At 37.1% G+C, this 23,795-nt stretch overlaps 1 protein-coding gene across 1 annotated transcript in view; it reads right to left on the bottom strand.

Moving 5' to 3' along the window:
- DCDC1 (doublecortin domain containing 1) overlaps nucleotides 1–23,795 on the bottom strand; it is a 337,965-nt gene that overhangs the window by 297,058 nt on the left and 17,112 nt on the right. Inside the window, exons 5-6 of the mRNA XM_063318002.1 lie at nucleotides 11,660–11,865; nucleotides 7,353–7,446 (exon numbers count right to left, since the gene is read on the bottom strand). Of these exons, the coding sequence (XP_063174072.1) occupies nucleotides 7,353–7,446; nucleotides 11,660–11,865 (300 nt within the window). The remainder of the gene's footprint in view (nucleotides 1–7,352; nucleotides 7,447–11,659; nucleotides 11,866–23,795) is intronic.

Genomic DNA, 23,795 nt, shown 5'->3' with positions numbered 1-23,795 from the left:
AAATACTGATGCCTATCCAAATTTGGATTTTTCCACTATTGAACAGAATGACAAGCACATGATTGCTGTACTTAAAGCAATCTTTCACAGCTGCCTTGCTTCTTCAGTGATCCCATTAAATTGACGGCAGATGCCTGTGGGGTCTGCAGTGTTACATACTACTTCACAAGATGCTGATTTGTACAATTCCATTGAACGGTACATTACTTTATTAGGAAAGAAACATTTTTTGGTCATTTTATACTCTACCTGAGTAAATTTAATTTATATACTCATTCTTCATCCGTCAAAAATATCTCCTGGTTACATTAATTGTTTAGAAGTTTTTGAACTCTGATGTGCAAATGGTTAACAAGCACGAAATCCCTTCATTTCTAAAATGCACCATGAGTCATGTCTTTTCTAAAACTGAGTGAAGTTGCTGACCATTAAATATGCTGGCACATCTTCTGCTTGAGCAAGTGGACCAAAACGGTGTGAATTGTTAATGCCTTACTGCTTTGGTTCACGGCTTGTGATTGATCATTTGTAACTATATCTACTCCTTGTTCCATGAAATCAAGTATGGAGTAACGGGTTCATCAGATTTTTAGGTTAAATTGAGAGTGAAGAGGTACTGTGTGTAGAAATAAGAGTTGCCATGTTCAGGGCTGGCCTTGTAACAGCATGGATTCTAAAGACGATATTCAAAACCACTTCACTCATCATACGCTTACTGATTCTGAATAGGTCCCATTTGCAGAGGACATTTGGTAGTTTTCCAATAGACTTTATGCTTCTTTCCTACTTTTATCACTTAACCTATTTTCTATATTAAAAAGTCTAAAGAGGTTAAACTAGAAAATAAACGTATTTCAATATATATAAAAGCAGAAATAGCTTTTACCTTTTTACTCCAATTCTCTTTTGCTCTTAGTATAATCTATGCATTTGGGTAATTCAGAAAAGACAAAGACAATTCAGTATTATAATTTAAACATAACCACAACCCTTTCATTATGATTTAAGCTTCAAAGTAGAAAAATTAGTTACGTTTACTTTTAGTATTTTTCCTAGGTTATAACTTTTACTATGTTAGCTGATTATGCAAGGTGTTAACCAGAATCACAGAACAGAGAAGCAAAAAATTGGAACATGACAAGCTTTAGTAACAAAACAATAAAGTATTTTTATATCCTATTGGTCATAGTAGGGAGTTGTACAGTTTTCTATCCAGTAAAACCACTGAGATTAAGCAGACAAACACATGCCAAATTTTTCATGAAACTTATCCGATTTTTAATCAGAAGATTTGAAAATGTACATACACTACTCACTACTTCACAAATTACACTATTTGCTTTAGAAAATATTATACCTATTTTCTAACTATAGCTACCCTAAATTAGACTCTGTAAATGAAAGTATGAATGGAAAATACTACTTAGCCAGCTTCTCATATGGATGCCCTGGTAAACCAATCAAAGAGAATAAACTGAATCAAATTTTAATTCAGAATATAAGTTGCAATGGAAGAATGCATGTATTTAGATTTGGATAATACAATATTGTATGGATGTGAATTCATCTTAGAGTATGTTGGCTAAACTGGAAATTCAAAAAACTATTCTGGAAGAAGCAGTAGCCAGACACCTCTGTTATGCTGCCAAGAAAATGATAAATGCAATATCCAGGTGCTAAACTGGACCTGGAGTCAACTTTACCAATTATTTTAAAGATAGCATATTAAATCTTACCTTCCTTAAAGTAAGGAAATTACATTATATTTTTATCTAAACTTCTTAATAACTATGTATTTATGAGATTTCAAAATACAAAAACAACTTTATTTGAATACATTTAAAAATAAAATCCCACAGTAATACTCTGATAGTAATGATATAATGCTCAATACATGTACTCAATTATCTGCCGGGTTTGGGGCCATGCATGGGAACAAAAATTGGGAAGCTAGAGGAGAAAGAATGTAGGTCATAACCACTGAGAAACATAAGATTTCTTAAGTAGTTTGGTATATCAATCTATCATGTACAGTATATTAGCGGAAAAAAATGTGTTCCCAGCGAGAAAGAACTTTGCCAACAAAGGCCTAATATAGATAAAACCTGCTGTTATTTCTCTATGTGTAACTGAAGAAACACAACACAAAGCTAATTCCAAGTGCCCAAGGTGATTCCCCTAAAGGGGGAAGTATATACCTCACATTTTCATAATCCACAAGGCAAATCTGCTTTCATGGTTGGCCGTTCTTGCCTATAAAATGCCAACCATGAAAGCAGCTGTGCCTTGTGGATTATGAAAAAGTGGGGTATATAATTCTGCTGAAAACATGCACCACGACATGACCTATATAAGCCTCCAGCAAGTATGACATGAAAATAGTTAGCTTCCCTGTCCAGATTGGAGTGGGATAGGGAGACTGAATTGGAAGTGTACTATTATTGATCTCTGTCCCCTCTTCAGGGACAAATGGAGACCTGCCAACCCAGAACAGCTAAAATTTTCTTTCTGGTACCAAGATGTAGTAAGAAATATCAACTTAATGTAATCCTCTGAGGAGCTTAAATTCCTAGACTAAACACAATGTTATGAGCCTCAGTAGTTTACATATGATCCTGCATAATTAGCTGAAGATAGAGGGGGGAATAAAAAAAGCAAAGTAGTGGTGTGTGGTTCCATTTTAGTCACTCATTCTATTTCCCCTATTGCCTAATCATCCCTTTCTCAACAGTCAATTCACATTTCATAGTCAATTAAGATATTCAGTTTTCATTGAATTTTTTGGGGGGGAGGGTTTTCACCCACAAGGGGTGTTTCTAAGAATATTTTTTTTAATTCTGCAGAATTTTAAACTCCTCCAGTTTCACTTATGCCTTCCTCATTGGTATACATGATAGAGTATTGGCTGTCAAATGACCAAGATTTGGGGAATTGAAGACTTAATGATCAAGTGTGCAGCAAAATATTGCAATATAATTTGATGACTGCATTACTTGAGCTAATGAAGTGTTATATTGCAATATATTGTTATATTGCAATATAATTTGATGACTGCATTACTTGAGCTAATGAAGTGTTATATTGCAATATATTGTTATATTGCAATATAATTTGATGACTGCATTACTTGAGCTAATGAAGTGTTTGAAAAAACAAGTTAGCATATTGCTTTCTTATTTCATATATTTTTAAAAATAAAAAAATACATATTGATTTGTATCCCATCTTTCTTCCAAAAGCTAAGGGGGAGATACTTAGCTGTGGGTTTCTGGGCTGAAAACCTCAGGCAACCATTGCACACTACAAATGACTTCTCATTTGAAGTCAGGCAAGGAAAAACAAAGAAGACACAATACATGTCAGTAGATAAATGGTTGTTTACTATTAAAGGTATGCATTCCTAAACTGAAACTGTGGCAGAGAAAACTAATATCACAACCACTAGCATTTCTGAGCCAATGAAAAATTAGTTTATTATTTCGGGAGAGGGGGAGGGAAAAATGGTAAGAGTAATACAAAAAAACAGTAAACTCACTGAAAGGTTGTACAATCCCCAAAGATGTGCCTGCTGCAGCATTCCAATCGAAACTGAGAGGGGAATACAGGAGCTGAACATCCAGACATGTGTAAAGTGGTGGGCTTCCTGCCATATGTTATAGTTACTATACAGTGAATTCTGAGGGGGGGCTTCTGATAGGCACAAAGCCCATGCTCAGAGACCAAAATGAAGAATGTGAGGTTCCTTAACCTAGATGATATCTCACTGTTGTCCACAGATTCTGCTATTTTAGTTACATTAACAACATTATTTGATGAGCTCTTTCAAACTACTTTTTAGTACATCAGCAAAATTCCTCTCTATTGGCTGTTCTGTTTATGTAATATAATGGTTTTTTAGCTGTTCTTTGCCATGTTCCGCTCTCCATCCTCCTTGAATCCTGGATCCTACATTCATCTATCATCAATCTTCTCTTCTGAACCTTCATAGATGATATTTGTGTGTCACTAATTACATGTAATTATCATATATTTCCCATCTGCCGCCCACTGCATTTAGAAAGGTTTTTGACTACAGTGTATCACATGAAGCTGCTATGTTCAGGGCAATTATTTATGCTTTTTTGCAACATATATTCTCTCAGTATCACCTCTCAAAAACTACCTGACAAATGTAAACAAAACCATGCTGTATGTGACAGGCAATCCAGGAAGTTACTTTATTTTTAAGTTATTAAAACTCGTGTCTCGCAGCTCAAATTCTCCATTTAAGTTTTTCAGTTCAGCACTGTCAATTTCATCCAGGATTTCAATGGAAGCCCGAATCTCATTCTTAGGAGAGACATTTCCATCCCTGTTAGATTCTTCAGTTCCATCCAGAACATCCCCAACCAGATGGCACATTTTAGACCACATATTTTCCACAATGCTCTGAATGCCTTGCATAATAACTTGGAAGGAATCAGAAAAAATCTGCTTAATATCTGCTTTAATATCTCGGTGAAAGTCAGAGAAAGCCTGGTTAAGATCCTCCATGTCTAAGGCAGAAAGTTATGGTGCCCCCTAGATACTTAACTGGCAGAAATGAAAGGCAATGGAAAATTTCTGAACTGAGTTAAGATAAGATCACAGACAGTTCCCAGAGAAAGTAGCGGCAGGAAAGTAAAAGTTCAGAATGGCAGATTCAACGTGTAGGAAAAATATAAAAATCTTCAAAATTAGCACAAAAATAATAACAGGGAGACAATAACATACTCTCAACCCTCCTTGGTATTGGATGGAAAGCAAAATCCAAAGCTTTAAAAAAAATTAAAAAATAATCACAAAAATAACAATAAGCACCAAGAGAGATCATCTCTTCTTAATGTAGAAAGCCTCTCTTAGGGTAGAAATACTTACAAAAAAATAAATTGGGTGCTTTAGATATGGGGTGGCTGGACTTAATGTCCCTTTAAGGCTGCAGCACAGTGTGGAAATGGAGATATCCCAGCCTCCCAGCAAAGTCTTACCCATTGATCGCAGATGCTCTTTACGATCTCCTGGCTGCAACTTGCCATCCAGAGGACAAATGGGTCAATTCTGAGCATTTTCCTTGGTCCGCAAAAATGCTCCTGGGCTTCAGGAGGAACCAGCCTGAGCCTGAAAAAACTGCCACAATGCCAGTTCTGCCTGCGGAGCTCACGGAAACAGCTGTTCAGTCTGCCATGTTCCCACTGGAAGTCCAATATTCTGATTTTTGACTGAATATTTGCTATGCTTTACAACAGCCATTGTTTCACTTTCTCCTTCAGTTCAAAAGTCCTTAATCTATTATTATTATTATTATTATTATTATTATTATTATTATTATTTCTATAGGAATTTATCCTCAATCCTTACAGGACTCAATTTAAAGCTCCTCTGATCAAACTCACCATGCTTTGGCTGAATACGTTTTTGTCATCCTTGTGAAGTGCATCCTGTTCTTGTGTTAGTGATCCACCATGCAGATGAGGGTTTCTCAACCAGGGTTCCGTGGAACCCTAGGGCTCTATGAGAGGTCACTAGGGGTTCCCTGAGAGATCATGATTTATTTAAAAAATTATTTCAATTTTGGGCAACTTCAGAGGTAAGTTTCATTATTTTTAGTTTAAGAACACTGTTAATGTATATATACAGGCCTACACATGAAACAAATATAATAATTTTGTAACTTCTGGACTATATTTGAGTCTGAATGTGCAGGGGTTCCCTGAGGCCTGAAAAATATTTCAAGGGTTCCTCCAGGGTCAAAAAGTTGAGAAAGGCTAATCCAGATGATGCAGGCCATAGTCCCCCAAAACAAATTTCTTCTGTTGACAAAACTTGTGAAACCAGTATTCACTTGCAATACTTTTTTTCCCCCAGACTTCTTCCATAGACTGGAAGGATGGATGAGAACACCACCTAACCTACTAGTTTCTTGAGGTTCCTTTATAAACCTTCAAACTTCATTGTGGATTGTTATAACTATACTTGACAAGTCTTTGGAGTTGTTCTATCACCCTAATCTGTGCTACTGGCAGACAGTACCCTTCATAAGCCAACAAGTTCACTCAACATTTTTTATTCCGTTCTTCACAGTACTGAGTTAAAGTATGCCATAATTGTTTTCCATTTTTTTGTAACCCTCTTTCAATATTCAGTTTAATCACATCTCCAATACTGTACAGAGATTCACTTTCCTGTCTCCTGTTCAACCATGCCTCTTTTACTCTGAAGACTTAGAACCAGTTTTTTTTTCTGCAAAGGCCTGAAAGCTATATCCAGATTCCCATGGCAAAGAATAACTTCTACACCTTATTTTGGTTGTAACTCTCATCAACTGAGCTTATATTTCTTCATGAATATCTGCTTCTCCTCTATCACATCCTGTTGTAGTCCTTTGTTCTAACACATCTTCATCCTATTTTATGAACTGAAGTGTATCCAATTACTGCTCCAATCCTTGCACTCTTTCTTTCAATGTTGCTATGAGCTTGTTGCAGACATATGTCAGGTTTTTCTCAGATAGGAACAAACATACCACAAGCATTGTAGATGACAATTGCAAAGTCACATATATTCATTATCACTTCAGTTTTTTAAGTCAACAGTAGTGATTATCTTCATTAATTCTTAAAGTAGTCAAATGCTCACTGTCTTCTTAGAAGAAACATTTCTTAAGGGTCTTTGTATCAAGCAGCCCTACCAAACTCTGCTGCCACACTTTTCCTAGCTATTTCTGTCTGTCCATTGAATAAGCTCAATACATGAAAACCATCTGTTTTATCTCTGCAGCAGCATTTTTTGTGCTTAGAAAAATCTCTCTCTCTCTCTCTCTCTCTCTCGTTCTCTCTCACACACACATACACAAACCCAAGCTTCATTGGCACCCTGAACATGAGACATTTATTTGGCAAATCACTAATACACTGAGTTGGGCTTATTATAGAGCACAATATAGGCGTTCAACCCTGTTGTTATTTTGTTTTTAGATTGATCAGTATTGATCCCATTGCCAAAATAGCTTTTATGTGAAATCCAATAATACACTCAGTCCTGTGGGTGCTTAATTCTCCTGCAATGATCTAGACCTTTTGAGAAGGTTGAGATTTCACAGGAAAACTCTTAAGAACTGATCTGGTCATTGACTAAAATAATGTGATTGGATTGACATGAAAATTTCAGTTCGTTATTGAAATCATAGGGTTCACTGTCCCCCAATAAAGCTGTAAGAAGACTTTCTTTTATATTTAGCTTTCAAACATTTATGCATGCATGAACTAGCTGATTCATATCATCCATACTGCTGTTGTTGTTTGTTGATTTATAATAGCAAATGGTGCAATTCTTACCATTTAGGAGATCTTCCATTTTTTCTCCATGCATATTGTATATATATTTTGCTGGTGAAATAAGTTTCAGTCTCATGGTACAAATATCTAAAAACTTAAGAAAATTAAAACCACATTCATTAATATTAAAATCTTTTATTTTCATTTTTTTAGAATAAAGTATAAATATACTTAGTATAGTTTGTGTTCAAGGGAAAAGTTATCTCAGCCATTTAAGAATCATTTTTGGTAATCTGAATATTTCACAATATTATTCACCCAATCTGTTTTTTTTAACATTGTTATAAATAATACAAAGTACATTAATTTATAACAACATAAAAGCTGATGGGCTGAATAACTGAATAACAGGAGAAATAAGCTAAAAAGGGTGGAGTGCTAGCAATGAAGTCTTTTTATAAGGGAGGTTGACTGTTCATTCCTAGAATCAGTATTCTACTTTATTGTCATTTATTTACTTATTTTAGGCAAAGAAACAACAAAGAAGAAAAAAAGAAATACAAATTTTCATGCTTTTAGTTTTTTCTTCTACCTATGGCTGACTAAAACATTTTCCCAGGATGGATCAAAGTTCCAATAGAAGAGAATATATGTGGCTCGGGGTTGAACTGTGGAGTCCTTGGTGCTCTCTGAGCTTGGATGTTTCATTACCCAACTAGGTAACATCATCAGTGCTAGTGAGTGTGGGGTTTGCTTCCTGTTTATATATAGTAGCTTGCCCTGTCGGTGGGGGTGGGTTTCCCCTTGGTAGTTCCTTGATTAGGGTATTGTTTTCTGCTAGATAGTTTCTAGATGCTCCATTATGGTTTCTGCTATGAGACCTGAGAGTGGTGATTCAATGGATGTTCCTTTGGTTGGGATGTAGGGATGTAGGGAAGTAAGGTTCACTGGGATTTGGGGCAGACAATCATATTGCAGACCAGAAGAACACAGAAACAGAACCAACTCAGGACTCATAGCAAAGACCGTAATGCAGCGTCTAGAAACTATAGTACTCCCGTACATACAACCAAAAGTATGGCTCTAGTATATAGATGACACCTTTGTCATAATAAAAAATAATAACTAGAGAAGACATACAGTATGAAACACTCAACATCATCTTCAAAGGAATAAAATTCACAAGGGAAGAAGAAAACGACAACACACTACCCTTTCTGGATATCCTCATCAGCAGAGGAAACAACGGCAAATTAGAAATACAAGTCTATCAAAAAACAACCCACACTAACCAAGTGCTCCATTACCAAAGTAATAACCCAACCTCCTGCAAGAGGAGCTGTGTAAGAACATTATTCAGATGAGCACAAACACACTGCAGCAACCCAGAAGACCAGAAAAAGGAAACAGACCACCTATACAACATCTTCCAACAAAATGGATACCATGCAACTTTATCAAAAATTGCCTAACCACTCAATCCACTACAGCACAACCAACACAAACTATGAAAAGGATAACACTGCCATACATCAGAAATATCTCAGAAACAACCAACTGTAACAGCCACTGTGTAGGACAGGCAGAAGACTAGCAGAGCACATCCATGAGCCCCAACTAGCAGTCAGAAGACACAATGAAAACTCCTTAATCTCACAACATATGGACAGACTCAACCACAGTTTCAGCTGGGAAACTGTGAACATCCCAGACCAAGCTAAATCCAAAAACTCTAGGGAATTCCTGGAAGCTTGCCATTCAGACAAATCAGCCATCAATAGACATATAGAAATAAACCATATTTACACCATTCAAAAGAGGCAACAAAAAGCTAAGAAGGAAACAAAAAGACCAGAACACATCCCCTCCAGCGGCCAATACCCAGATAAGTAGGAATTAACACCAGACACACAATCTGTCGTGCGCTGCCTGCCTCTGAATAACACTCAGACACTGGTTCGTGGATCAGGCTCTGATTTATTTGCAGGGCAGGTACAGCGTTGGTAGAAAAAAGCTGAGAGTGACAGGAGCGCGCCGGTGCGGGGTTTAAATACCCCGCGCCGGTCAGCGCCCCCTCGCTCGCGGTCACGTCACCCCCCTTTGTCCAATACGTTGCCCTGCCGGTGGGTGAGGGTTTCCGGGATCGCCCATCATCAGGTTTTCCATTCCTCTGCTGATTGCTTTCAGCTGGGCGATCCCCGTTGTATTGGCGCTGATGGCTTGGGTGTGCTCCGTGATCCGTTTAGTTATTGTTTGTTGGCCGTTAGTCGTTGTGGGTTGATGGCTACTTATCTTGCACCCCTTCACCTATTTCCTTGCCATTGTCATGTGTGCCATTGCGCTGATGACTTTAGCTCAACGGCACTCATGACACAATCAAGCAGAAAACAATACCCTAATCAAGGAACTACCAAAGAGAAAACCACACCCACCAACACTGGCCGGGCAAGCTATTGCATATAAACAGGGAGCAAACCCCATACTCACCAGCACTGAAGATGTTACCTAGTTGGGTAATGAAACATCTGCCAACAAACAACCAAGCTCAGAGAGTACCAAGGACTCAATGGAAACAAAGTTAGATTGTGTGGAGGGACTTAAGGGAATCAAAGACTGAATCCAAGATGGAGCCTTTTCCTCTATCTTGGAAATACTGTCTTTTGAAATGCAAAAAGGGAACAAGAGATATAGTTGGCTTGAATTTAGAGCTTACTTTACTTCCATGTTTTTGATCAGTCGCTTCCTTTTATCTAACTCAATACAACTTTTGCATTATTTGAACTATAGAAATGTGCATATATTCTTGGAACGGCATATTTATTTCTGGTACTGGAATTTCACATCTCATTTTACAGCCAGTTAAAACAATTTTTTAAAGGTCCAACAGCAGCAAAGGACAGGTCTACAATTTCTGGTGGTTCTGATAACAAAACATCCAGGGCATCAGTTCCAAAGTCTTGTTTAGTACAGTGCTGGTGAAAGAAAAACACTGATGCTTTTATCAATCCAAATGTAGTTCAAGGAATATGAAACATAACAGAAAATAGGGTCACCACACTGGATTATTCCATGGAACTACCATATATACTTACAAATAAACTGAGAATTTTAGGTGCCAAATACCCTGCAAAAATTGAGTTTGGCTTATCCGTGGATGGGCTTATCCGTACATACTGTATATATGGTGATACATTTTTAAACTACCTGTATATCTTGTATATACTCATGGACAGATAAGCCTATCTGCAGATAAACTGATCCTCAATTTTTTAACCAAAATACCATGAAAAATGGATAATCCATGAATTACCTACGGATAATCCAATTGTGAAAATTAAAACATACTGTATGAAAATTTTGTGGGTCAGCTTATGACAAATGCAACTTCCATCTCCAGACTGGGTATGTTAATTATTGCTATGTCTATTCATTCATTAATAGAAAACACTTTGAAGCAGGAATAGACCTTTTTCTATAAAACAGACAGATTAGTCCATTTTTAAATGAAAACTGAGAACAGGGGAATTAGACCTTATCTGAGGGGAAGAAATGCCCATGCACCCTGCATCTTTAGTTTACCTGCTCCAAACACCACTCTCAACCATCTGTGCCCCTTTTCTTTTCCTGTCCAAACCTGTAATGCTCAGTTTCTTCAGACTTATTTTGTTCTTCTTCTTCTTCCAGAATTTAAACATGAATATACAATGCAAACTCACATACTTATAAAATCTCCATAGATCAGCCAGACTAGAAATACTGATTCTTATACCTCTTTTTCAAAGCTCTTCAACTGAACTACATAGCATTAAGAACATATTAAGCTGCAGAAATGAGATGCACCCTACTGGTAAGATTCAAAACTTGTGCTTAGATCTACACCCAGGAAGCACTGCAGAATGAATCTATTTTGCTGTTATCCTAGGAAAATATCCTGAGATTTAAAATAAGAAATCGCTGCAATCTGGGTTCATAAGAAGGCCAGAGATAATATATGTGTAATACAATATGAACTCCTATGTTGGGGGTAGGGGGGGACTCATCCTAAGTAATATTAACCCATTCTAGGTCTCCATATACAAATTTTAATGGAATCACATTAACCTGAGTGGGAAATCTAAACCCAGAAGATTGGATTTAACAGTCCAGTAAAAAATCAAAACAAAATATGACAGTGCATAATGGTGTCTATTCAATTATCTGTGGGAGGTGTGTGTGTGTGTTTGTGTGTATGTGTGTGTGTATATATATCCACAGCTGAATTATCTCTACTCTAGTCATATAACTAAATGGACCAATAACAAATAATAAAACAAAAGTGAAAACTTTCTTCACATACTTTGATTTTGCCATGCCACATCTCAATATACCTTTTCAATTTGGTTTGGAGATGCTGCTATTTCATAACCATCTTGTCCCATGCAGTTCTTAAACACCAAAAGTCTGATCATGGGCTTTTCTGTAAGCTTCTTCATACGCTTGGAAAGCACAGGCTCAGCTTTTCTTCTCTTGACATCTCTAGGAAAAATGAGACCATTCAGTGTCCAAGTTGCATTCTTCATTAACAACAGATGGTCTGGAAGAAAAGAAGTAAAGTAAATATTTAGTTTCAGAATTAAAAGCGAACATATCATGCTCCCTTTCCCCTATTACCTTAATAACACATTGGCTCCTATCCACATAAAAGCTGGTATTTTTGGAAATACGACCCCATCTTTCCGCAAACCGTGACATAAGCTGTAGCAAGCTGTCTCTATTGATAGCCTGCATAAATCATCATTCCTGAAGGGAACAGATGTTCAGGGTATGAAAGAGTAATACCACAATTTAGTCATAATTAAAATTCACCTTAGCATGCTTTTGTAGCTGATCAGAAAGCAACATTTTACTTCTCATCTACAAAAATAAAACACTTTTCTTCACCTTTGCTTCATAAAATCAAAGATACTTGTCTCTGATTCTTGACCTACATTTGCCTAGATTCATACTACTCATAAAGTCTCATACAAATGATTCATTTAACAGTTGGCTTCCTAATTTTTCTCTTTTATATACCTAAAAGAATGACCCCATATATAATAACTTAGTAGAGAAACTAGAATTTGAAAGGATGAATACTTGTCATTTTTTCTCTTCATATGGTAGTAATTTAAGGTAGCATTTGTGCGAAGTTAGAGAGATAGAAATTAAGTATTTGTTACCCAGGAAAAACCTAGGAAATATTTCCAGACAAACTGGGAATATTGATTGAATTTTTTTGTTTATTATTTACTTATATAGATTACCTAATGCCTATCTACCCAGAGAAATCCTTTAGTAGATCCACCCAGAATGTCTCAAAATCATGAACACTTTTGAGTTTTTCAGAACTCTATGAGGTTGAAGAGAAGGAGAAAAATCAATTATGCTTATGTCTACTGTTTATAACAGGATATCAAGACAATCAGTTAAGTCTCAGATGCAAGAATAAAAGTACTTAAAATTACTGAAATAAAGTGAGTAATGGCATATATATACACATACACATACATTTACATATAAATATATTCTAAATAGTATTTTATTCTGTTTAAGTACTAATGGGAGCATATAGTTCCTCCTATAAAAGAGCCAAAAGCATAGGAAACATGATCACTTTTGCATTACAAAACTGGAGATTAATTTTAGGTGATGTACTGTATTATGTAGATACAAGTGTTTCAGAAATTCTTCAATCTCCATCTCTGTTCATAAATTACACATAGTAAATATTTTAAAGTATAGTAACATTGTTTATCTTGAGAAATACAGATTGCTTTTATTTTTTTAAATAATACAACTGACATCTACACAAACCAAAACAGTAAGGGAGGTTTTTGAAAAGTTAACTTCAATATCCTCTATTATATTTGCTGCTAAAATCATAGTGTACACCATCTCCCCTCTATCACATACATATAGAAGTTACTTTTCAAATTAAATTTACAATATGCAGTTATTTACAGATAAAATGCTACATTGTAAATACTTAGTAAATAATATTTAAGGCAGTACAAATTATTTAATCATTGATTTAAAGTTATTATTTTTGCTATACAATTTATGTGGGTTTAGAATCCATCTGTGATAGTATAATAGGTTTTCTATCATATGATATGACCAGCTAAACCAAGTCATATCAAAAGGTATTTTTAAAATGACAGTACTCCATAGGTTTAATTAGACATACAACAAATTTTCGTTGTTCAATCACTTTGCCTTTTTCATAGAATTTTATGGGATATACAAAGAAAGTAATCCTTTATATGTAACATTCCTGTGTTTTCTCACAGCCTTTTTCTCCCACTACTTTTTCTTATCATGAAAAATTAAGAGAAAGATAAATCCTGATTATACATTTTGACTTACAGAATTAGGAGCCACCTGTCTTGAACTACCATTAGATGGAACTCATTGAAGCATACGTAAGATATGAACAAAGATGCATATGAGAAAGTTGCACAAGTAGAAGGCATGAATGTGAATTTGGAAAAGCAGCAAGACAGAACTTCACACAACTTATTTCAATATTTACAGGTGGAGATAAATGTTGCAATAGTTGTATTTATTGGGACTGTGGCAATGATTAAAACAAGCAGTTTATTTCAGTTATAAGTAACTCTTCAGAACTCAAAATATATATTACATATACTGTATATATATATACGCACCCACACACAAAGTGATACTACTTTGATGGCTGAAAGCGAAGAGGAACTGAGGAGCCTTATGATGAAGGTGAAAGAAGAAAGTGCAAAAGCTGGCTTGCAGCTAAACCTCAAAAAAAACCAAGATTATGGCAACCAGCTTGATTGATAACTGGCAAATAGAGGGAGAAAATGTAGAAGCAGTGAAAGACTTTGTATTCCTAGGTGCAAAGATTACTGCAGATGCTGACTGCAGTCAGGAAATCAGAAGACGTTTAATCCTTGGGAGAAGAGCAATGACAAATCTCAATAAAATAGTTAAGAGCAGAGACATTCCTACATTCATTTGTAGGAATAATGCTGCTCAGCAAAAAAAAAAAAAAACCTTATGTAGGGAGAACCAGCCAGATTATAATGGCTTAATTTTATGCCTTCAGAAGGAGAACATATTGCAGTAACTCACTGGGTCTGTCTACAATCATTTCAATCTTTCATCTCAGAACCTCCCCCAAATTTAGCCCAATAACTTTTCAAATGTTTGCCCCAGGCCTCCTTAAGGTATTATGTAGGTGTAGCAGTGCTGGTAATAGAGAGATAAAGAAGACCAACAGGCTATACACTATGCAGTGTGCTGCTAATCACTGTCCATGATTGATAATGTGATTAGTGGTATACTACACAGTACATGTCATATATTGTTTTCTCATGCTATTACTAGACGAGCAGCAGCAGTAGCTAGTATTATTGCCATTTTCCTCTATTTTCCAAACTCTAAAGGGTAGTTTAACAGCATTTTCATAGTAAATTTTCCATTAACTGAATTTCCAAACTAAGTTCAAATGAAGCCTCAAATAAAGCACATTAAAAGAATTCAGTTTATAGATAAGGACTGGATTAGTGTGACTTATTTTGACAGCTCCAAATTGGGCATAGCTGTCACATTATCTCTGGATGGAAAAAGGCATTTGTTATATCATCATCACCTGAGCTTTACTGTATCCCAAAATGTCAGTACCAAGAGCAGATCGAAACTGTGTATTTGATTCTTCAAGTCAGATATATTTCTATATAAGATTGGCTTGATGCAATTATTCAGTTTTAGTTCTTGGAGCCCCACCCCATCCGTCTTCCTCATCCATCTCAGAACAACACACAGCCCCTTTTTCATGAAAATATATTTCCCAACAACTGTAGTCAGCCACAGATAAGAAATGCAGAGCCCTTGATCTCACTAGATGGGCATCACTATATATAATGAAAAATAGATCAAGTTTAAGTGTTGTATCATCTGGAACCTGTTAGCAGATTGCTAGGAAAGCCTTTGGCCCAGGAGAGATCAGAAAAGTCACACACCAGGCATTTCTATAAAAATAATTTTATTTACAGAAAGCAAACATATTTACAGGCTCTCAGTGAGAGCTGCTTAACTCTCTACATGCCTACACAGAAGGGAAACTGAAACTAAAACAAGTCCAGGCAAGTTCTTCCCCCCAGGTGCAAAAAATAACATCCGAAAAGAGGACAATTAAATTCAACCTCTTCACCGGGCCAAAATGATTTGTTACCATAGTAACCTTAATCTGTAGTAGAAAACATTAACACTCCCCTTTTTATACTACAGAATAAGATGCAAACCAATTTGCTTTGTTAACTCTGTGTGTCTTGATACAGCAAGAGGTTTGGTTAAAATATCAGCAATCATGTCTTTTGATTCACAATATTTCAACATTATTTCTCCTTTGCTTATCATATCTTTGATATATTGATATCTAATATCGATATGTTTTGTCCTATTTTTGCAGGCTTCCGATTTTGCCATAGCAATGCAAGCTTGATTATCCTCATAAACAGTTATAGGCTGGTTCACTTCCATACCTGTATCTTTTAACAAATGTTTAAACCATATAACCTCATTACAGGTTTGTGTTAGAGAATAAAACTCTGCTTCTGCAGTGGAAAGAGCAACAAGTGTTTGCTTTCTAGAATGCCAACCTAAGCTAGACCCAGCAAATTGAATTAAAATCCCAGAAGTGGATTTCCTGTCACTGACATCTGCTCCCCAATCAGAATCGGCAAAAGCCTGCAATTTCTCGGTTCCAGAGGCATTTAGCTTCAGGCAATAATTCTTTGTTCCTTGCAAACACCTCATTAACCAATGCTGCTTTTCCAGTAGATGTAGGCTTCTCTACCTGTCTACTTAAAAAGGCCACAGAATTTGAGATATCTGGGCGAGAGTGATTTGCAATGCACAGTAAACTTCCAATTGCAGATCTATATTTCTCTGCCTCAGTTAATTGAGTTTCTCCTATATCTTCCTGAAAATCTGTTATCATCGGAGTAGAGACTGGTTTACAGTCTTGCATATTAAAATCCTCTAGGAGCTTTTGAATTTTACTACATTGGTTTAAGAGAAAGCTACCATCCTTCTCCCTGTGTATTTCCAAACCTAGGTAATTTGTTACAGTTCCAAGGCTTTTTAATGTGAAATGGCTTTTCATGCAGGCTTCAAAATCAAGCCTTTGTTTTTCTGTTGGTGTGAACAGCAGCAAATCATCAACATAAATGCACAGATACATATAGCCTTGTTTGTCTTTCTTCATATATACACATGGATCTGCTTTTCCTTTTTCAAAACCAAAATTCTGCAGTTTTTCATCTAATTTTTGGTTCCAGGATCTAGCAGCTTGTTTTAATCCATAGATTGACTTCTGCAGTTCACAGACTAGATTCTCCCCTTTTTCATAGCCAGGGGGTTTCTGCATGTATAATTTGTGGTCTAAATCACCATAGAGAAATGCAGTTTGAATGTCATAGTGGTGAACTGACATTCCTTTGAGTGCAGCAACTTTTAGCAGTAATCTATTTGATTCACCTTTAGTAACTGGTGCAAAAGTCTTGTCAAAGTCTAAATCTTTCCTTTGAGTGAACCCTTTTGCAACCAACCTTGCTTTATATTTTTGGATTTTGCCATCAGCATCCCTTTTCAGTTTGAAAACCCACCTACAACCCAGACAGCGTTCATTGGGAGGTAGATTTACCAGTTTCAATGTTTTATTTTCTTTCAAGGATGCTAATTCCTGTTGCATGGCAGAATGCCAATTTTGTGCAATCTCAGGTAGTAAAGCATTCACTTGTTCTAAAGACTCAGGTTCTGTGAATATGTGAAAAGCCTTTACTGTTTCAGCCTGAAAATGTGATGGAGGAACGCCTTTATTACTCCTCTGAGATCTGCAAGGTAATACAGGGCTTAAATTTTGACTCCTATCACTTTCCTGAGAAGCATCTGTCTCATCAGACAGATCTTCAGTTTGCTTTTCTGGTTTAATGTCCTCATCAGGCAAAAGATCACCATCAGCAAGTCCTTGCTGTTCTCTTGTGGTGGTCAGTTCAACTGGAGAGCTAGAATTTAATCTCCCCCAGTTTTGTTCAGCAAAAGAAGTGCTTTTGCTAATTATCAATTTCTCTCCCACTATGAACCTGTAGCTCCTTTGGCTTTGTTCATAGCCAACAAAGATGGCTTTCTTTGTTGTGGGGCCTCCTTTCCTTCTCTGTTGTTTTGGAATATGAACCCAAGCAGTGCTACCAAACACTCTAAGATGGTTTACCTTTGGTTTCACACCATAAAACAAATGGAATGGAGTGTCCTGAATCACAGAGTTATACAATCTGTTTTGTACATAACAGGCAGTAGATTTTGCCTCTCTCCAATACTTAAAAGATAAATGTGAATCTTTTAGCATGCATTCCATAGCATTTTGCAAGGTTCTGCCCTTTCTTTCAGCAACACCATTTTGCTGAGGGGTGTAAGGGTTAGAAAGAATTTGTTCTATCCCCTTTTCCACTAGGAACCTTTTGAATTTGTGAGAAAGGTACTCTCCTCCTCCATCACATTGGAGTGCAGATACAGGCCTAGGGAATTTTCCATTTGCCCATGTCACAAAACTTTTAAATTTCTCAAATGCCTCATCTTTATGTTTTAAGATGTAGATAAATGTGTATCTTGAGAAATCATCAATGATGGTCATTGCATAACTTGCTTGTCCAAGACTTGGAGCAAAAGGACCAATAATGTCAGAGTGTACAATTTCCAAAGGTCTAGTTGTAACTCTGTCACTGTGCTTACTCACAGGAGCTTTTAGTGTTTTGCATTCTTTGCAAACTACACAATCTAAGTATTTATCACAGGGTTTTATCTTTAGGTCAGCACACAGCTGTGGCATTTGTGCTATATACTTGAAATTAGCATGACCAAATCTCCTGTGCATCAGGTGTACACATTGGTCATGATATGGTGTGTTGCCAACTGCAGCCTTGCAGCTTGGCTTCCTTGCATTTTGCACAATGTACAAGGAGTCTTTTAACATACCAGTAGCACACAATTTCCCATTTTTTCGTATCTCACAACCATTTTTCTTAAATGTTATGATATACCCTGTTGCAGCCAATTGTGCCACAGATAAAAGGTTTGATTGTAAATTTGGCACATACAACACACCTTTTACAGTTTCTCCTAAGCAGGATAAATAAAAGTCACCTTGTCCCATAATTTTGGTCACAGACCCATCAGCCAAAGATATACTTTGTCTTTCAGTTTTAGACAGTGACACAAAAGAGCTTTTACAATTACATAAATGACAACTGGCCCCAGAATCTAACACCCATACATCAGAATTACCCTTCTCAGCAACCTGTGCAATTTGGGTTGTCTGAAGAGCCTTCTTCTGTGTTGCCCTTGTGTTCTTCTGCTCTGTCTTTCTACTCTTGGGTCTCATGGCACAGTCTCTTTGCAAATGTCCAGCTGAACCACAAGTGAAGCATCGCTGGCTTGCTAGCGCTGTGGCCTCAGGTTCCTTTCCCTTCTTTTCCCTCATTTTCTGGTATTGCAGCTTTCCAGAAGAGATGGGGGGGAATCTTTCCTCTCTCTTCTCCCATTCAGCGAGTAAGCGCTGTGTAACATACGATGGGGTGAGGTCTGCTTCAGGCATAGCCTCCAGGGTACAAATCAGCGTGTCCCACGTTTCATTTAGTGAGGACAGGAGGATATATGATTTTGTGAGAGGTGTAAATTCCATTCCTCTCTCCTGCAACTCAACAAACAGCTGCTGAATATAATGCAGGTGCTCAGGAAGGCTATCTCCTTCTGCAAGGTAGGCTCTGTACAGCTTTTTCGTCAGAGTAACTTTACTCCCTGCTGTTGCCTTTACATGTAAGTCTCTCAAAGTGTCCCAAAGTTGCTTTGCAGACTGCATGCCTCGCACGTGGACTAGCTGATTGTCCTCAACTCCCAAGATAATGGTGGCTCTAGCCCGCTCATCCTGTCTCAGCCATTCAGCACTGGGATTTTGGGGGTTTTGCTCACCAATTGGCAGCCAAAGATTCTCTCTGCGAAGATACATCTCCATCTTCAGGGCCCAATTCAAATAGTTGGTCTCTGATAGGCGCTCCAGAGGCATCGCTGAGGGCTGGGAGGTAGCCATGGCTTCTTCCTTCTTTTGCAAGTCACCTCAGCTAGCTTCTTTGTCCTGCAGACCGGCAGTTGCTGGAAAATCTCCAGGTGGCTCCAAAGAAAATCTTCACAGGTCTTTGCTACCTGCCTTTAAATTGTGCATGAGGTGTGGAGTTGATCTCTCTTTTCTCTCTGGGTTTTACTGCATTGTTTACTGGGCACATAACCTGTTGGCAGATGCTGGGAAAGCCTTTAGCCCAGGAGAGGTCAAAAAAGTCACACACCAAGCATTTCTATAAAAATAATTTATTTACAGAAAGCAAAACAAAAGCAAAACATTTAAAGGACTTAGCTCCCTTTGGAGCAAGCCTTGCTTGCCTACATTGCCGGCAGAGAGAAAAAAAAGAGGAAGTAAGAACAAGTCCTGGCAGGTTTTCTCCCCCCCCAGGTGATTTGCATGAAGCACGTGAGAGGAGACAATCACTTGCAACCTTTTTCACCCGGCCAAAATGACTAGGCACAATAGCAGCTTAATCTAATAGGAAAAACCTCAACACATACCACTTGAGGTAAAGCTTTTTCTATGGTTGCCCTGTTTCTGTTGCACTCACTTTCCAGTACACAGAAGACTGCTTGTTTTTTTCGAAGGCTTTAAAAACAAAACCGTTTCAATTGTCCTATGTTTAATTGTCATGTAGGTTTTTTAACTCTTGCCAAATGAATTCTACTTTAACACAATTTTATAAATGTATATAGCACATATGTTTATACATTTTAATTCATTATCTGAGTTTTTGTATTTTTGTATTTCACCCAGGAACTTTGGTGATGGGTGATCTAAAAATCAAATAAATAAGCAAATATTTTAAAAAGGTGAAATAATGTGTGGAATTCATAAATAATTATAGAAAGCTGTAGAAGGCCACAGAGATGACTTTGGAAGAAATATGCAGAAATGGTTACAAAAGCAAACGTATGCTTTAAGCCTGGGAAAAATATAAGAAAGCAGCTCAGACTGGCTCCACCCTAATTTACTGGGATATAAGAGGGAGAAAATGTAAAACACAGGGTTTCAAGTTTCTGTCACTAATAGCCTACATCAATGAAGTATAATTCCAGTCTGTTTCCTGACTTGGCCTACCTTAAAGGGCTGACAAAAGTACATTAGCACAAACAGTAATAAACATGAGTGCATTATTTAAACATAAATGTCCCAACTTCACACCTGTTAGGCGCTATATTAGAAACTTCTGGAAAAGACTAACAGGGCCTGCTTCATGACACACAACTAAAAACCTTATCATTTGTAATAGGAAATGTGAATGAAAGAGATGCAGAGCATAGTGACTAACCATGTTTCCTACCAGCACTGGGCAGATGTGATTAAAGGTAAAGGTTTCCCTTGACATTAAGTCCAGTTGTGTCTGACTCTAGGGGGCGGTGCTCATCTCCATTTCAAAGCCGAAGAGCCGGCATTTGTCTGTAGACACTTCCGTGGTCATGTGGCCGGCATGACTAAACGGAATGCCGTTACCTGCCCGCCGAAACAGTACCTATTAATCTACTCACATTTGCATGTTTTCGAACTGCTAGGTTGGCAGGAGCTGGGACTAGCAACGGGAGCTCACCCTGTCACGCGGATTCGAACTGCCAACCTTCCGATTGGCAAGCACAGCATGATTACATGCTTGCAAACTAAAAGATACAACACATTCCTGGAAAAGGAATGAGGAAGAAGTAGGAAAAGAGCAAACTCAAGCACCAAGTTATAACTTTAAAGAACAGTTTTACAAATACCATCTGTAAACAGTTTGGGGAAAACAAAACAATAGACTAATGAACTCAGCAGGTTAAATGCCATAGCTTTTGAAAGAATAGTCTGAAAGAAATGTGCATTCTTATCACAAATTTTAAAGTTTATTTGCCTCAAACATGCCATCCTAGTAAGAAGCTTGGATGCCTTAAAATGTTCATTAAATAAATAGAACAATACAAGGAAAAATGAACTCAACATACTTGTACTATAGGCTGAGAAGAAATAACATGTAATAAAGTAAGATTGCAATATTGCATTTGAATGTTCCAGGCATTTCATTTTGCTAGATAGTCCTTTTCCTTCCATTCTGTTTTTAAGCAGTACTTGAAAATAAACCTATTATAATTGGATGTTTATATTTAGTTCATTGTTTAAAGTGTATTCATTTATTACATTTCTATTTTGCTTTTCTCTGAGAACTCCATACAGTTCACTATTGGTCTCCCTGAATTTTATCCCTAACAACAACCCTGGATGGAAGATTGGGCTGAGAGAGAAAGACTGACCCAAAGTCAACCAATAAATGTTATCTGAGCATGGGACTTGACTGACTCTTTCTAGTCTAACATTTTAGTACAGGTAATCCTCGCTTAATGACCATTTGTTCAGTGATGGTTTGGGCTTTTGATGGTGCTGAAAAAAACAACTTACAACCGTTCCTCGCACTTATGACCATCGCCATATCCCCATGGTCACATGATCGCCATTTTTGACCTTCCCAGCTGGCTTCTGGCAAGCAAAACAATTGGAAACTGTATGATTCTCAATGACCACATGGTTTGTTTAATGACAGCCACTGAAAAAATAATCAGGTTGAATTCACTTAACAACTGCATCACTTAGCAACTGAAATTCTGGTCCCAATTGTGGTCATTAAGCGAGGACTACCTGTAACTATAAGATTCCCATACTAGGTAATATAACTAGTATCCCTTATGTAAATGGAATCCAGGTGCACACTGGCCCATCTTCTCAAAAGAAATTGTGTCAGCCCCACTAGGCAGACCAGATCAGAAAATCAACTTCATAGGAAGATTAGAACTATACTTAATTGAGATAGGCTATAATGACAGAATCTAGCAAGTCTGATTGTGTGCTTTACCTCCCTTCCTTCTTATACCCTAGTAAATCAGGGAGGCATTTGCCTGAGCTACTTATAAATATTATCTTGCTTCCCAGGAATTAAAGAATGTTGCAGCCTTAGGTAATCGTTCTTGCATATTTCTGTCAAGATCATCGCCTTTACAGATTGGTATCCTCCCCATTACCCTAAAATTGCTGGAGGAAGAAAGCCAAAATAGAATAGCTTTGAATTTCCTATATATATTCCACATCTGACAGCAAAGTTTCTTGCTCAAATTCTTGTGTTCTCTTCAGCCCATTTTTCCTAACAAATCTTCTTAATCTGAGCTCAGACAGACTTGTTCTTTGGCTGTTTTTCTGAAGCCCTAACTGTTGCTGAAGAGATGTAGAGAATCAGAGAAGATCTTGGAGAAGAAATGCAATAGTTAGCAAAACATAAATTAAATCTCAGAAAAGAAGAGAATGTTAGAAACTTTAAATGGTTCTGCCATAGCTCTCTTTGGTATAAGAGGGAGGGAGAGAGAAAACACAGTCAAGCTTTCAAGTTCTGTTACTCTAGCCTATGTCAATAAATTAGGGTTCCAGTATTTCTTGTGGAGTCTGTTTCCTGACCTGGCCTATCTTGAAGGTTTGATAAGACAGAACAATGACACTACAATAGCTCTCAAAAATAGTTAGTTTTTTTTATGCTATGATTTGTTTCTGTGTTTCCTTGTTTCCCTATTTCAACTGGTTGTTTTTTTCAATAATGACATTTTTTAAATATTGCTTTGAATATTATTTAGGAAAGCAGGATGAAAAATAAATGAATTACCTCAGACATTGTTAATGCTGCCACACTTCACATCTGGGCTCATCAGCGAATCACAAATCTCCTGACACTTAGCTCATTTTCTTGGCTTAACTTGGCAGAAGACACACAAACATGGCTCAGCTAAATTAGAATCTTTACCGCAGATGAGAATAAAGCATTAAACATAACAGACTGTTGACTGACCACTTCAGTCTAAATACATAGAGACTTTATACATCCTCATTGGTTTAAACTTGAGGTTTTTTTCCTCCAGGCCTTCTGAATCAGTGGATACTTTGTGCGGCAATTGATGGCCGTGAAGTCTTCTCACTTTGTCAGACTCAAACATTATAACTAATATCTTCAATTTTATGTCTTTTTTCTAAAACTGTCAGAGATAAGAGCTAAATCCCTGAATGAGTACCTGCATCCAATGATAGGCAGTATTAGGACTAATAAACTGAAACTAAATCAAAATTAATTACTAAAGTACAAAATGATTGGTCCCCATCTGCATGTACCAACCAGAAACACAGAAACCTCTCCCAAGCACTTTAACATACTACATACATGCATTCTCCAATTATCAGAAGCAGCAAATAGTAAGGGCATGGGGGACAGCATGGAGATGGGGTAATGGGAAGGTGTAGCTGCATTAGTAAGGGAGGAAAATAAAGGAAGGAAACAAAACTGGAAGGAGATG

This window comes from Candoia aspera, chromosome 1 (genome assembly GCF_035149785.1).
Source record: "Candoia aspera isolate rCanAsp1 chromosome 1, rCanAsp1.hap2, whole genome shotgun sequence".
Classification (NCBI taxonomy): domain Eukaryota; kingdom Metazoa; phylum Chordata; class Lepidosauria; order Squamata; family Boidae; genus Candoia; species Candoia aspera.
Note: the sequence above shows the minus strand (reverse complement) of the source record. Positions and strands in the feature narration are given on the sequence as shown.